This window comes from Vigna angularis, chromosome 1 (genome assembly GCF_016808095.1).
Source record: "Vigna angularis cultivar LongXiaoDou No.4 chromosome 1, ASM1680809v1, whole genome shotgun sequence".
NCBI classification, from domain to species: domain Eukaryota; kingdom Viridiplantae; phylum Streptophyta; class Magnoliopsida; order Fabales; family Fabaceae; genus Vigna; species Vigna angularis.
The window spans coordinates 8,347,148-8,361,383 of record NC_068970.1 but is presented as its reverse complement, the minus strand read 5'-3'; the positions used below and the strand labels follow the sequence as shown (position 1 = coordinate 8,361,383).

The 14,236-nt window shown below is 32.4% G+C and overlaps 1 protein-coding gene across 2 annotated transcripts; it reads left to right on the top strand.

Moving 5' to 3' along the window:
• The first annotated feature begins 458 nt into the window (after nucleotides 1-458).
• On the top strand, nucleotides 459-6,542 carry LOC108330398 (protein IMPAIRED IN BABA-INDUCED STERILITY 1). Of its 2 annotated transcripts, XM_017564891.2 has the most exons (10): nucleotides 459-1,347; nucleotides 1,792-2,076; nucleotides 2,217-2,534; nucleotides 3,225-3,452; nucleotides 4,007-4,104; nucleotides 4,710-4,797; nucleotides 4,917-5,182; nucleotides 5,285-5,441; nucleotides 5,862-5,994; nucleotides 6,181-6,542. In XM_017564891.2, the coding sequence occupies exons 1-10, from the start codon at nucleotides 1,048-1,050 to the stop codon at nucleotides 6,198-6,200; spliced, it is 1,893 nt and encodes a 630-aa protein (XP_017420380.1). In that variant the 5' UTR covers nucleotides 459-1,047; the 3' UTR covers nucleotides 6,201-6,542. The 2 variants fall into 2 exon arrangements, with proteins under 2 accessions (XP_017420380.1, XP_017420376.1); XM_017564887.2 differs by having other exon boundaries at nucleotides 460-1,347; nucleotides 4,917-5,441.
• Nucleotides 6,543-14,236: the final 7,694 nt, after the last annotated feature.

The window sequence follows — 14,236 nt, the reverse complement described above, 5'->3', positions numbered from 1 at the left end:
CCTGCCCCATTATTATTTCAACCTATCAAAATCAAACACAGAATGCGTGGACTTTAAGTCAGTAACTGACGGAAGTAAACATGAAAATGTCAGCGTTTTATGCAGACACAGTTCAAGTAAGCGAATTTTATGCAGACACATTGCAGGGAAATGATTATTACAATATTTATTATTTTCAAGAAGTGATTAATACGAAAAATCACCCTTTTATTACCCTGTTCCCACGTAAAGTGGTGCATGAAGTATGAACAGAAAATAATCTTCAAATCTTAAATTCAAAGAAAGTGGAAACTCAAGCAAGGAAGACGCATTAATGAGCACAACAACGACAGCCCAATACCATTTATCAGTGTGGAAGCAAAATTAATTGTGATTGATAATAATTGGTGATTAGCAAATTGACATGATGACGCCATAAGGCAAATGAAAACGGAATGTATTAATTTATATATCTGTCATATACTATAACCTCCCGATTTCACACGCGCTCTTCTAATCAAGCCCATGCAAAATTTCTCTACTTTCAAGTAGTTTACCTTTCACACACACACAACATCACGCTCACTGGCAAAACAAACCTATTATAATACAAATTTGCAAACTAGCAGTACTGAGTAGTTACAAATACAACAAAACCAGTATTTCGCATTTTTGTTCGTTCGTTCGTTCGTTGTCATGCAAAAAGGCAAATACGCACAAAAGACTTTCATCCTTCCGTTGATTTCGGCGCTGTGTTTCAGTGAGCCTCATTAAGAACCCAACATCCATCCTCTCTTTCCGCAATTACCGGAGAAACGAAAAAAAAGTGAGAAAGCGAGTGAAACAAAGTTTTAGTTCGTGCCTGTGTCTGAGTTCATGTCGCGTGAGCTTAAAAGATCAGACCCATTTGCCCTTGCGATGTTGAACAGTTGCTGATGCTCGCTCTCGTTCTCTGGGGTTCCCAAAGAAGCTAACTTCACCGGAGGAACAGGACGAAGTTAACCGGTTGGGTGGTGGGTCGGAAGGTGAAGGGGTTTGGAGTGATATGGTGCGGTGAGGCGTAACGTAATGGGGTGTGTGGTGGCGAAGCAGGCTGTTTCTGTCACACCCGCGATTGAGCACTCGGTTGAGTCGGATAAGAACAGGAAGAAGAAGACTGAGTCTAGTAGGAGCGAGTTGGGCGAGTCAGGGAGAGCGAGTTCCAATGCTGGAAGTGAGTCTCTGAGCTTCAGGTTGGGTAACCTGAGCAAGTACGTGGAGGGAGAGCAGGCGGCGGCAGGTTGGCCAGCGTGGCTCAGCGCCGTCGCAAGTGAGGCCATTCACGGTTGGGTTCCTCTTCGAGCTGACGCATATGAGAAACTTGAAAAGGTTCGTATAAATACCAGCCACCATTTCATTCAAATTATCAACGGTTTATCTGGTGGTGTTAATTTTGTGATTTGACGAACTGGGAAGCCTTTCAAAATGAGAGTCATGGATGAGATTTCTCAAACATTTTGGAATGGTATAGATAAGATTTAAATTGCTGTTGCTGTCAGCAATTTTATCACAATGATTTTGCAGAAAATTTGTAGACGAACACAACTGTAATTGCATCTTAATTTTCTTATATCAATATTAGATATTATAAAAAAAAATTTAAGTGCAGTCATAACTATGGTTGCAGAAATCTTAAAAGGCTTGACGATGCAATTGAAATTGTCGCTGTTGAATGATTGGTTTCTCTTGAGTTGTATATAACGTGCTGCTTTATATACTAATGTTTATTATTGAGTTTTGATAATTTTATATATTTGGAAACTGGATGAATAGATTGGTCAGGGAACATATAGCAGTGTTTTCCGAGCAAAGGAGATTGAGACCGGAAAGATAGTAGCTTTGAAGAAGGTGAGATTTGACAATTTTGAGCCGGAGAGTGTGAGGTTTATGGCACGAGAAATAATGATTCTTAGGAGGCTTGATCATCCAAACATCATTAAACTGGAGGGCTTGATTACTTCTAGATTGTCTTGTAGCATATACCTTGTGTTTGAGTACATGGAGCACGACATCACGGGGCTCTTGTCTAGACCAGAAATCAAGTTTAGTGAATCACAGGTATGAATGTTGCATGTTTGTTGTTTTGTTTCTCATACACCATGAGATAAGTATTGAGTGATTTGTAAACTGAGACAAAAGAGGTGCCAACTGAATGTTGTGATGCTTAACTGAAAGGATGAAATAATTTTGTTCTGCAGATCAAATGCTACATGAAACAATTGTTATCTGGTCTTGAGCACTGTCACTCACGGGGTGTGATGCACCGGGACATCAAAGGATCAAATCTTTTAGTGAATAATGAAGGGATATTGAAGGTGGCAGATTTTGGACTGGCAAATTTCTCCAATTCTGGGAACAAGCAGCCCCTCACTAGTCGTGTAGTCACGTTATGGTATCGTCCTCCAGAACTTTTGCTCGGTTCAACAGATTATGGTCCATCCGTGGATATTTGGAGTGTTGGCTGTGTATTTGCAGAATTACTAATTGGGAAGCCTATACTTCAGGGGAGAACCGAGGTAGTAAAGTAAACTTTTCAAAATGTATGGACTTTTTTCCTTCCCCATTTGATATTTTGTGTTAAGAATCAGATTATCCTCTAATGGTGCTCGTTAGTGAGAATTTGAGAATTGGATTAGATCTTATTACAACAAATAGTAAAACTACTTTTCTATTAGAAAGGTTTCATTTTATTTGTTGATGTGCAAAAAAAACTGGTCACGTGCCTAAATGGCCTGTGGTTTGTGCCACCTTATATGCTCTTCAAGAGAATGTCTTTTTCAGTCTCAACTCAACTAAAGTCTTGAAATGCATAAATATCAGTCTCAACTCAACTGTCTTGTCCGTCTAAAAGCAAGTAGTCCTCTCGTGTCATGCCTACAAACTGATTTGAGCTTCATTCATTGTTTCTATTACATACTGATTTTACCATACGAGTCACGTTGTAAAGTTCAAAATAAATCTTATGTAGTTGTTGACAGTAATTAATCCGACTACATAGTAAGTCCCCTTCCTGTTGCATCGGTGCTCTTGTTGTGTGTTTAATTATATATGATCTTGATACAGTTTAGAGTGGAACTGAACTTCATAGATTACTTGTTAACCGGCTAATTGATAATAAACTAATCAACTGGAAATGGAAAATATTATATTTTGTTCTTTACTGTTCTCTTCAATCTATTCTGAATTCAACTTTGCTATACATTCAGGTTGAACAATTGCACAAAATTTTCAAGCTTTGTGGCTCCCCACCCGAAGAATACTGGAAAAAGACCAGACTTCCTCATGCAACATTGTTCAAGCCACAACAACCATACGATAGTTGCCTCCGACAGACATTTAAAGATTTTCACGTATCCAGTGTAAATCTTCTACAAACTCTTCTTTCTGTCGAACCAAGCAAACGTGGGACTGCCTCCTCTGCTCTCTCATTAGAGGTTAGTCAACATGGCAGTGTTGGTTTTGTATATGTTGAAAATCGTTAGAAAATGGATTTGGGTCTTACTCAATCATGTAAAAAGTCAACTTGTATGGTGAGATTTCACTTGTATACAATAATATGGTCATTTTTAAGTCAGCATGTATGGTCAGGTTTCACTCACTTGTATGATAGATATTTATAGGCTGTTCAATTGCAGTCCTTGGCTAGGATAGACTATGATACAATTTTAGAAAGTGGATTTAGAGTTTACTCTATAAACTCGATTCTATAAAGTTAAACTTAAACTCATCTTTTAAGAAAAATCACTGAAGTGTTCTTTTTCAGTGATTAATCTCTATAACAGAGCATAGTCTTCTGATTGCCTTTTTCCATTTTGATTTTGATAATATCCTTTTATGCATATAAGCTTTCTGCCATGTTTGTGATATTAGTCCTAGCCTATATACAGATTTGTTCATCATCCATCTGCAAATTTTATGACCATGTGCAGCATTGATGTATGGTTTTAGACTCTTGTAGCCTTCTAACAATAATTTTACCACTTTTCAGTATTTCAAAACAAAACCTTATGCATGCGACCCATCAAGCTTACCAATATACCCACCTAGCAAGGAGATTGATGCGAAACATGAAGAGGAGTCAAGAAGGTGAAAATCAATAATCTTTTCTGTCTATTTTATGGAGTTTTACTGTCTAAGAATGGTTTAGATTGTTGTACATGAACCAGCGCCCCTAGACATGCATTTCCTTCTGTCTGAGTGGTATGGTAAAACCAAGAGAACATCTGCATGTTTAATTCACTTGGTCAAGTTCATCAGCATACTTTCTTAAGTTGATCCATTAAAGAAATGTTTGTTTGAATATTTTATCAGGGTCTAGATTTGGTGTTAGATTGGTTCTTTTATCTTCCAAACATTACTTGAATGGCATCCTTGAACAGTAAATTAGGAAGGAAAGTAAGCTATTATAACATGAATACCAAAGGTTCAATTCCAGTAGCAATGGAGGCAGGAATACTAAATTCACCATCTCTGAAGAGTATTGTATGTGTTCTTCCGGGATATATCTTTAATTAAGGGTCGGTTTGGAGTCCCAATGTGGCAAACAGACTCTAACGGTTGTAATACTGAAAAGATGATATGAAGCTTTCAATAGTACTGAACATCATAAACTAAATTTAATCTTCAAATTTCCATTTTATCAATCATCGTTTGTTGCCTTTTCATGAGCTTATACGTCGATGAACTTCCAGGAAAAAAATTGGTGGGCGAGCTGGTGTACCAGAATCAAGAAAACCATCAAGAAAGCCACTAGCACTGAGTAAATTAGCCCCAGCAGAGGTCTAGCTTGCTTTTTTTGTTTTTCCATCATGGTGTTTCTTATGCACTGATTTCCAGCACTGCTCTAATCACCAAAAATGTATTTTCATCTCACCTAGCATCATATTCTCCTCCTGCAGGATTTGACAACTCAAACTCAAACTTCCCAAAAGAATGATGATAGATGTATCCACACCCTTAAAGAAGAGAACACTCATGCAGGTGAGGGGGCACCAAAGCAGTCTGGTGGTAAACCAGACGATGATTCCCATGTGAAGAAGGCATCTCAAGTAGATATTCCCTTTCCTGGGCCATTGCAAGTTTCAAAATCAAGTGGCTTTGCATGGGCTAAAAGGCGTAGAGATGACGCTTCAATTAGAACTCACAGTCGTTCTATTTCTAGAGGGTATATCTTTAATTCATTGGAAACTTCACTAAATTCAAGGAATAATTCTGAATCCAGAAACTACGAAAATAATGAATTTTTCGGGACATGCACCAACTCTAGGGGCCATGACCTACTTGAAATTTCTAAGCTTGCCATGAAAAATCAATGGAGTAAGTTTGATCGTCCAGATTCATTTGATACTGAGGAGTACCATTCACAAGAACTTTCCATGGCGCTTTATAACAGGCAAGACTCATTATCCAAGAGAAGTAACCTGGTAAGTTTATTTAGTTTGCTACATTCACTACTAATATGGCATTAAGCATTCTGAGGCATGAAACTTAACTGCCTCTTTCTTATGTGGAGATTTCCAGGGATTCTATTTTCAAGATTAAATTTGGGACCTTTGATGACATACAGAATTATTTAAACTTTAAAAAGCATAAAGATCTTCATATTTAGTTGAAATATTCATATCTGCATTGTTTAGAACAATGAGGTGTAAAGAAATATCTTGCTCAAATGACGACAATTAAAACTAAAAAAGTTAGTCTTACTACGATCACTTAAAATATTGAAGTTTACTCTTTAATTTACTTTACTGGCCCTAGTTGTTAGTTTACTTGGACCAGAAGCCAGAATATGCAATTTATGTGCCCTGCAGTGGACATGCTTCTTATTTATTTCCTCCTAACAGAGTTACCAGGATCAAGGAGAAAAGGTAGAGTTTTCAGGGCCTCTGTTATCTCAAATGCACACAGTTGATGAGCTCTTAGAAAGACATGAGCGTCACATCCGGCGTACTGTCAGAAGATCATGGTTTCAGAGAGGTATGTGACAGTAATATCTAAAAGATTGTCACAAAAAGAAGAAGCAAATGCTTTTTTCACTCACTCTTCAATCTTTTCTCATTCATTTGTGTGCATAGACTTCTTGAAATCATTATCAAGGAACTATGTTATTACAAAGTCAATCGATCAAATTGGCTGAGAACTTTGGCATGACATGGATTGCAGGTAAGAAGCAAGGGAAGTAACTCCAATGGTGATATTAGTCATGGGAGGAAATAGATCCTCGCATTTCAAACCAAATGTCCTTGTGAAAGGACCATTTTCATTCTCCAAGCTCACTAGCTGCTGTGATTTTGAGCAACAAATGAACATCATCATGTACACATGGACGCAGTATCCAGCAGCATGAGTTGGTACCAAGAATAGAAGCTTGGAAACTAACCAATTTGAGGAGTGTAATTCAGTTTACAGAAATCAGAAGGCCATGGAGAAGGGAAAAAAAGCTCTTCTTTTACTTCTTTTTCACCATGGATTCTCTATTTTTGGTCAATTATAATATATGGAAATTTATTTCTTTATGATCTAAACTTCCTCAAACATCTTCCCTTTGGTAATCGTTATCTACCTCTCAATTCTCATCCACCAATGTACATACTACATACACACATTATCTGCATTGCTTGAATATGTATAAATTGGTCTAATTCCCATTTCACTATTTTTTATAGGCTTCAATAGTATATGATGGAGGATCTTTGAATTGCACAATTAGACTTTAGGATTGCATATTCTGAAAATTTAAAATGATTTCTAGAAAAAAAAAATGATTTCAAGATTACATAATTAAGTTATCTAATTTTTGGATTACCTGAAAGTCATTTTTTAAATCTTAGATTGGACAGTTTGAAATTATTTTTAGGTAAAATTTTAAAATATTTTTTACTTTCAGATCGTATAATCTGAAAGTCTTTTTTATTAAGGAAAAACTTTTGAGTTATACAAATGAGCCATTTTTTACTTTTAAATTGTAAAGTTACAAAAGACAAAAGAAAAAGAAAATGTTGGAGTGCAGAAAGAAGATAAGGAGGTGCAGTAGGAAACTGCTTCGTGAGTTACTATTGGACTTCTTGGGCTCATAGGAACTTTTTGAGTGTTGCTCCTTTCACCACCACACCCTCCATCTTACACCTCTCCAAATTCTTTTAATTCCAATTTTATCTTTAGATTAAAACTTTTTTACTTTTACTATTTAGGATTTTTTAATTAATTTGAAAACTCTATTTCTACTCATTTACTCAGCACAACTGCACCTCCCACCCAACTCTCACGGGTTCCTATTTTCTCCATTTTCGTTTCACTTCCTCGTATCTGTTTTATATATTATCTTCATATTAAATTTGAGGATGTTGATATTAGAACTAAGCGATTCGTTCAGAAACCCCCTCCGTTAGGATTGGTTGGACCCTTTCGCCTGTGTTAAAGTATTAAGATTTACGTGATACATACAAGTTGCTTAAATTGTATCTTTAATCGTTCAAAATAATATATAAATTCATTCAACCATTAAATTTCATATTCTTATCAATTATATAATGTCTACCAGCTTCCATATAATAATGTTCATTTTATATATATATATATATATATATATATATATATATATATATATATATATATATATATATATATATATATTAATATTGACACAAAATATAACGTTTATATTATCTTATTTTGTCCCTATAAAATTTATAATATATTAAACACGTCTCCCTAAAATTGTTCCTATTATTTCCTCTGTCCCAAATTTAAACATGACAACCTTAACACAAGGATAATAAGAAATCTTATGCAGTAAAAAATGTGATTGACGTAAAATTTCCGTGGGACATGGTTACATATAAAACTTAAAAATACATGATAGCCTGAAAGAAAGATAGTGAAAAATAAGATTTTGGCAAGAGTAAAAAGATAATGATGGATCTTAAGAAAAAGGAAAGGGGTTAGTTAAGCAGTGTTTTGATGTGATAAATTGTGGATGAATGGCGGAGGAGGAGGAGCAATGAAATGTTTAACGAGGTGATGGAGCCGGTTTTGGTGGAGAGGATCATGAACTTCAGCCCCATGAGATCCGTTGGGCTAAAGCTCGTCAGAACGGGAACGCCCTTCTCTGCCATCAGTGTGGCCAGACCAATCTGATGGTCGACCAGAGGGTCTCTTGGCACCCACTCACCAACACGCGCCACCCCAGCTCCCTCACCCTCTCCAAAATCACGCTGCCATCGCCACCACCAGGATTGCAATACTCGTGCTCGCGGTCAACCCCAACGGGCAACGACAGCTCCCACAGCACGTCACACACGTGCGGCGCCAAAACCGGATCCTCCGCAAGCCTCACCTCAAAAAGACTCCGAAAAACGGAAATGGTGTGAGAGATGGGTGGAGGTGCAGATGCGCTGAGTAGATGAGTAGAAGTAGAGTTTTCAAATTAATTAAAAAATTCTAAATGGTAAGAATAGAATTGGAATTAAAAAAAATTAGAGAGGTGTAGGAAGCAACACTCGAACTTTTTCTCTGTGTCGTTTCGTTCCTTTTGTTTATTGGGCTTTGGCTCTAGACACCCGGAAAAGATAAGAAGTGATTTAACTCCGCAGCACTTCTGCACATCTCCATCTTTTTGCATCTCATTATTTCTTTCAATAGAAAAAGCCTGAATTATTTATATAATATATTTTTTAGTTTGTGTAATTTAAAATATATTTTTAGATTCTTCAATTCAAAATATATTTATATATTTTTAAATTGTATAATCTAAAATTAGTCGTTCTATTATTCAGTGTTATAAAAATAGTTCTTGGTTCTACAATTCAGAAGTTAAAATTATAATTTTAAATTTCAAAATTCATTATAACTAAGAATTGTATGATTCAAAATGTTATAACAGCTGCACAATATAAATGAAACTCAAGACAAGAAAAGACATGATTTTTTAAAAAATTATTTAGAAAAAGGATTAATTTAAAGAAAAAAATTAATATAAATTGATTTATTTAAAACAGTTAATAATTTATATTGAAATGAGAAAGTGATTTGTAATTATATATCTGAAAAAGAGAGTGTGATATGCATTTAATTTAAGATATACCTCGATTATAATGATAAAATTTAGGGTTTGATTGGTGCAATCAACGCATTACAATGCGTCCCAAATAGAATGACCGCTGAGTTGTTTAATTGAAAGCAAGATGACCTAAAGTGGTTGTGGTGCATAAATTAGTGCTAAAAATAGAATGAAGTTGTAATAATTGGTAGCTAAACCTAGAGACTGAACAGAAACCTGGAAGCACTTGTTTTAGGTCATTGTCTTGGTGTTAAGAAAAAGAAAAAGAGTGAGGCATGCATGCATGCAAAGGGGTTGCTTCCAAACTTGGTCAGCATCAATCAAACATAACATAGATATTGATTTGTTTATATGCAGTTTGTGTGAGGTTAGTGATGTTTTAAGAGAGATATTAGAGAATTAGGGATAAAGGGTATTGTGAACAACGTGAATATGATTGTGTTTGTTTTAGTTGTCAGTTTTAAAGAGGACGCGATGATGAAAGCGAAAGAGGGACCATTGCGCTTACAATCATATCAATTTTTTACACAGCTCTTCGTTTTGGTTTCTCCAGATAAAAATAAAAGGCTCATTCATTCATTCATTCATATGCAGCTTTTTATCATCTTTTAGGAAGGATATGACACATGATATTGGACCACTACCTGCTCCCTTATCACTAAACTCATGTATTATACTCTAATATTTTAGACTCTATGTTTTCTACCATTTTGTTTTTAAGAGGCATATAAGAAAGTAAAAGAAATAAGAAAAATTCTTAAATTATTTTAAGTCTAAATTTATAATGTGAGAGAAGTAGAAAGAGTTACTCTCTTAAAATTCATTATAAAGTATTATATTTTTTATATATTAAAAATCGATTTTAATTTTAATGGATATAAAATATTCTACATTGCTCTTGAAAGCAAAACACAACAAAGCAAAAGACACTGCAGCGCAAAATATAAAACAAAAACAGTTAAAAGGACCTTTTCAATTCACGTGGAACCCTTTCTTCCATTCAAATATGCGCAAAAAGGAAGAATCTACCTACGTCACTGGATTTCGGCAAATTACATATGAATTGCATTCATCCATCTTCGAGTAAGTACGATAGACACTCAAATATTTATGATTTTAAAGAAATATTTATCTTTAATAAATAACATTCCTATATTTTTATTATATTATTAAGTCACTAAAAATTTTGTTTATAGTTTTACATTTTAAAACATTAGTTTTCGGTTTTATAATTTTTATACCCAAATTTTAATCAGCATAATATTTTTAAATAAAAAGAGTGAATAGCATTTATTAAATACATAAAAGGACGTCTGAATAACAATTTAAAAAAGAAATATGAGTATCATCTTATTAAAAGATTTAATATTTATTTTAAATTACATTCACATTAAGACATGTAAAATTAAGAATTCTCTGCAGTTTCTGAGAAAGTGCTGGAAATTTGTATTCCAGATTTTACACGTGAATGCAGAATCTCAAACATCCGATCACGTTTCTTACCCAGAAAATGTTAGGCAGCACAGAGTGGTCACAATCATTTCATGGACCAATTCACAACGCTGTACACCACTCTACGTTGATATTGTTGACTTTTCTCCACTGTTGACAAACAATCATGTGGCAGTGCACAAGGAGCCACAGAGGAACAGCGACAGGCCTCGCACGTCTGATTCCTCCGACCCCAACGTTGCTTACCTTACCTTTTATTGCAAGAGACAATCAACGCAGATTGCTAAACAACCGACCCTCTGTCATCAACACCTTTTTCACATCCATCTGTTTTTATTGATTAATTTATTTTCCTGGCTTTCTTATTCCCTAATGCACGACACATACGTGGATCATTATACAGTACCTCCTCAAGATCAAATTACTATAATGAAAATGAATTTATAGTAAATTTAGAAATGTGATTGTTGTCATCGAGTAAAATTAAGGTAAAACGAAATGAAAAGTTAGGGCAGTTAATAGAAATAAATGGAGTTAAATGTTTGCAAATTTGGACAAACATATAAGGTCACATTGGAAACAGTAGGGCTTTAATCTACAAAATAGAGTTTGAAGTATAATTCAACTTAATTATGTAATTTCCTAGAAGTCAGTTACTTTAATAAGTTCGTATGAGTTTAATGCGAATCAATTCACACGTCTTTCTTCCTACTTATTTTATTCAACATTATTTTGTTACACTTCTCACACGTAATATATACCATCTTATTTTCACTACTCTTTCTGTGTACTGAAATAAATACATAGTTATCGTGTTAAAAAAATCACATTCACTCTCAGAATACGTTTTATTTTTATAGGAGTTGTGGGGATGATGTATCGGACGCATCTAACTCATGATAGAAAATGAAATTTAACAACAAATATGAAAGAAATTGAAGGATGGTGGGATACATAAAGTTTAATTAAAAAAATGTTATATTTATACATGACCGTGACTAATTATTGTAATCTAATTGTTTTTAGGGATTTAAGTAATGATTATAATTTCAAGAAATAAGACTGATAATTTTGTATATGTAATTAGTTTTGCTTTAACGCTTGTATTGTACGATAATAGTTATCAGCAAAGATGTACTTAAAAATGGCTTTCAAAAATATGGTAAGTTTACTCATTAAAGAGCCTGACGTAACCTACTCTACTGTCCACCTAAGCTTAGATACTACGCCTACTTGATGAATAAGTTACGAGATAATTTATTTAAAAACTTATTAATTAAAAATAGACTTAATATCAAGCTATTTTATAATAATAATAATAATAATAATAATAATATAAATAATACATTATCCAATTTTAGCAAAGTTGAATATGTTCTTTTAAAGGATATATTTCCATGTTGAACTTTCATTTCTTAAAAAAGTATTTTATTTTTTTGTTATAAAAAGAAATGTGTGAGTGAACTAAGAAGAGGGTGTATATTTTAGAATGTTAGAATGAAAACATTGTATCCTATATATGACAAAGTCGGATCAAGCATGGTTTGTACCAATTAGTTATCCTAAAAAAGATTATCACTTTATTCGTCTCGTTCGTCGATACTCGTACAAGAATATTAGTGAAATCTTTTATATACGTGAATACGATATATGTAAATACTTTTATATTTTATTTTTTAATTTTATTAATAAATTTATTTAAAAGAATAAATTTAAATTATAAATTTAGATAAAAATTATTTTTTAAATATAATTTAAATCAAATTAATTAAAAAAATATTAATACAAATAAATTCAATTTTTTAGAAAAGTAAATTTAAATGAGTTGTACTAAAATATAAATTTTTAAAAAATAACATTTTATAGAATAATTTCAGTTTTATATATCTAGATAAAAAATAAAAATATATAAATTTTAAATTTTAAACAATTATTTTATAGTTAATATTTTTTTATGAATAATTTTATTTCACTTAAATTTAAAAAATAAAATTTATCATTAATTATTTAGAGAAGATATCTGTGTCTATCATCCTGATAACAAATCTTCTTAGTAATGAAAATATTTTCTTGTATATAAATTCATATCAATTTTTTGTTTTATTTGAGGTGTGACTTTTGTTTGTATTTAACAAATATAAGTGAAATCATAATATATAAAGATTTGATTTTTTTTTAAAATATTTTCTTTTTTCGCCATTTTCATTTTACAATGAAACTGAAATTAAAAAGAGAGAAAGGTAGATATGTAATTTAACAATTGTGGTGCTTAATCTTAATTCTTTTTATATCATTACAAAAACTTCGCCTGCAAAATTAATTTTGACCGGATAAACAAACTCGTCTGCCAATATAAAAAATAAGAGTGGAATTTGACTTTTAAACTCGGGTATGTAGATTAGTATTACCTTATTCAAATCCTAATGATTGCCATTTATAATGTTTAAAGACAAAAGAAAATATAATAGAAAATAATTTGAGCAAGAAATAACTTAATGTTGGATAACAGCTTAAGACTAAAATTGCAATTAAATATTTATTTAAGATAAATTTATGTTTATTCATAAAGTCAATAGTTTATATATTAGCTATAAAGTTGGTCTGGTAAAAGAGGTTATAAATTTAATTCTTTTAATTAACATAATGTTAGTTTGAATAATACATTTAACCATCATGTATAGTTGCTTACATCTATGTTCTAAGTAGTTGACCTTTCACCCCAGACAATTTATATACAAGAACATTTGTTTGCAGGGTAGATAATAGACCAAAAACTAGGTAATCATTGAAGGCGTTGTGTCTTGTCATATTGAAGATTGGTAAAAGATTTAAACAATAATGATTTAAATAATAAGAAACGATTAATATAAAGTGGGAAATTAATTAATATTAACGTTGTGAAAATATATAGAAGATGTTGTAAGTGAGGAATATCACGCAGCGATTAGTGCCTCCTTTTTCCTTTCTGAGATGCAATGTAATGATTCATTTTGTTGTGTAAAAAAGTTAAAATAATTCATTTTATTCTTTTTAGTCCTTTTGCCTACACCAGTGGGGTCTCATACATCATTAATTAGTGGTGCAAATCTTCTAACATATTTTCTCACAATTCAATCATAATTTTTATAGTTACGTTATTCAGATGATCAGTAGCTCTTCATTCCATCGTTTCATTAACAAATTCATGGCTTTTACACTTTATGTGTATTCCAAACTTCGCCCGCTGTCTATAAGATTACCATTGCAAAATTTTCTTTTAATTTTTAGTTTTACAAATAAAAACAATTCAAAATTTAAGTTGAGTTGAAAATTCATATAAAAACGAGAAAGATAGACTATATATAAATAAAATAACATAAATTTATCATTTTAAAAGTTTTGTTTAATTTTGATTATAATTCGAACAAATATAATATAAAGTAGATAAATAATTTTAAAGTTTAAGTGTTCATGATATTGAATTTTTTTTCCATTTTAAAAAATTGTCTCATTATATAATAATGATAAAGTAAACTGACACTGCTAAAATATTTATACTTGTCTTTTAGTTACAAACGAATAACATAAATAATATATAAATAAAATACAAACACATTATCTTTAGATTTTACATTTAAGGAAAATATATTAATTTCTTATCATCACACATTAGTGTCAAATTTTCTCATATCACTTAAATACCAAAAACTCATAAAAACAGGTTTTTTG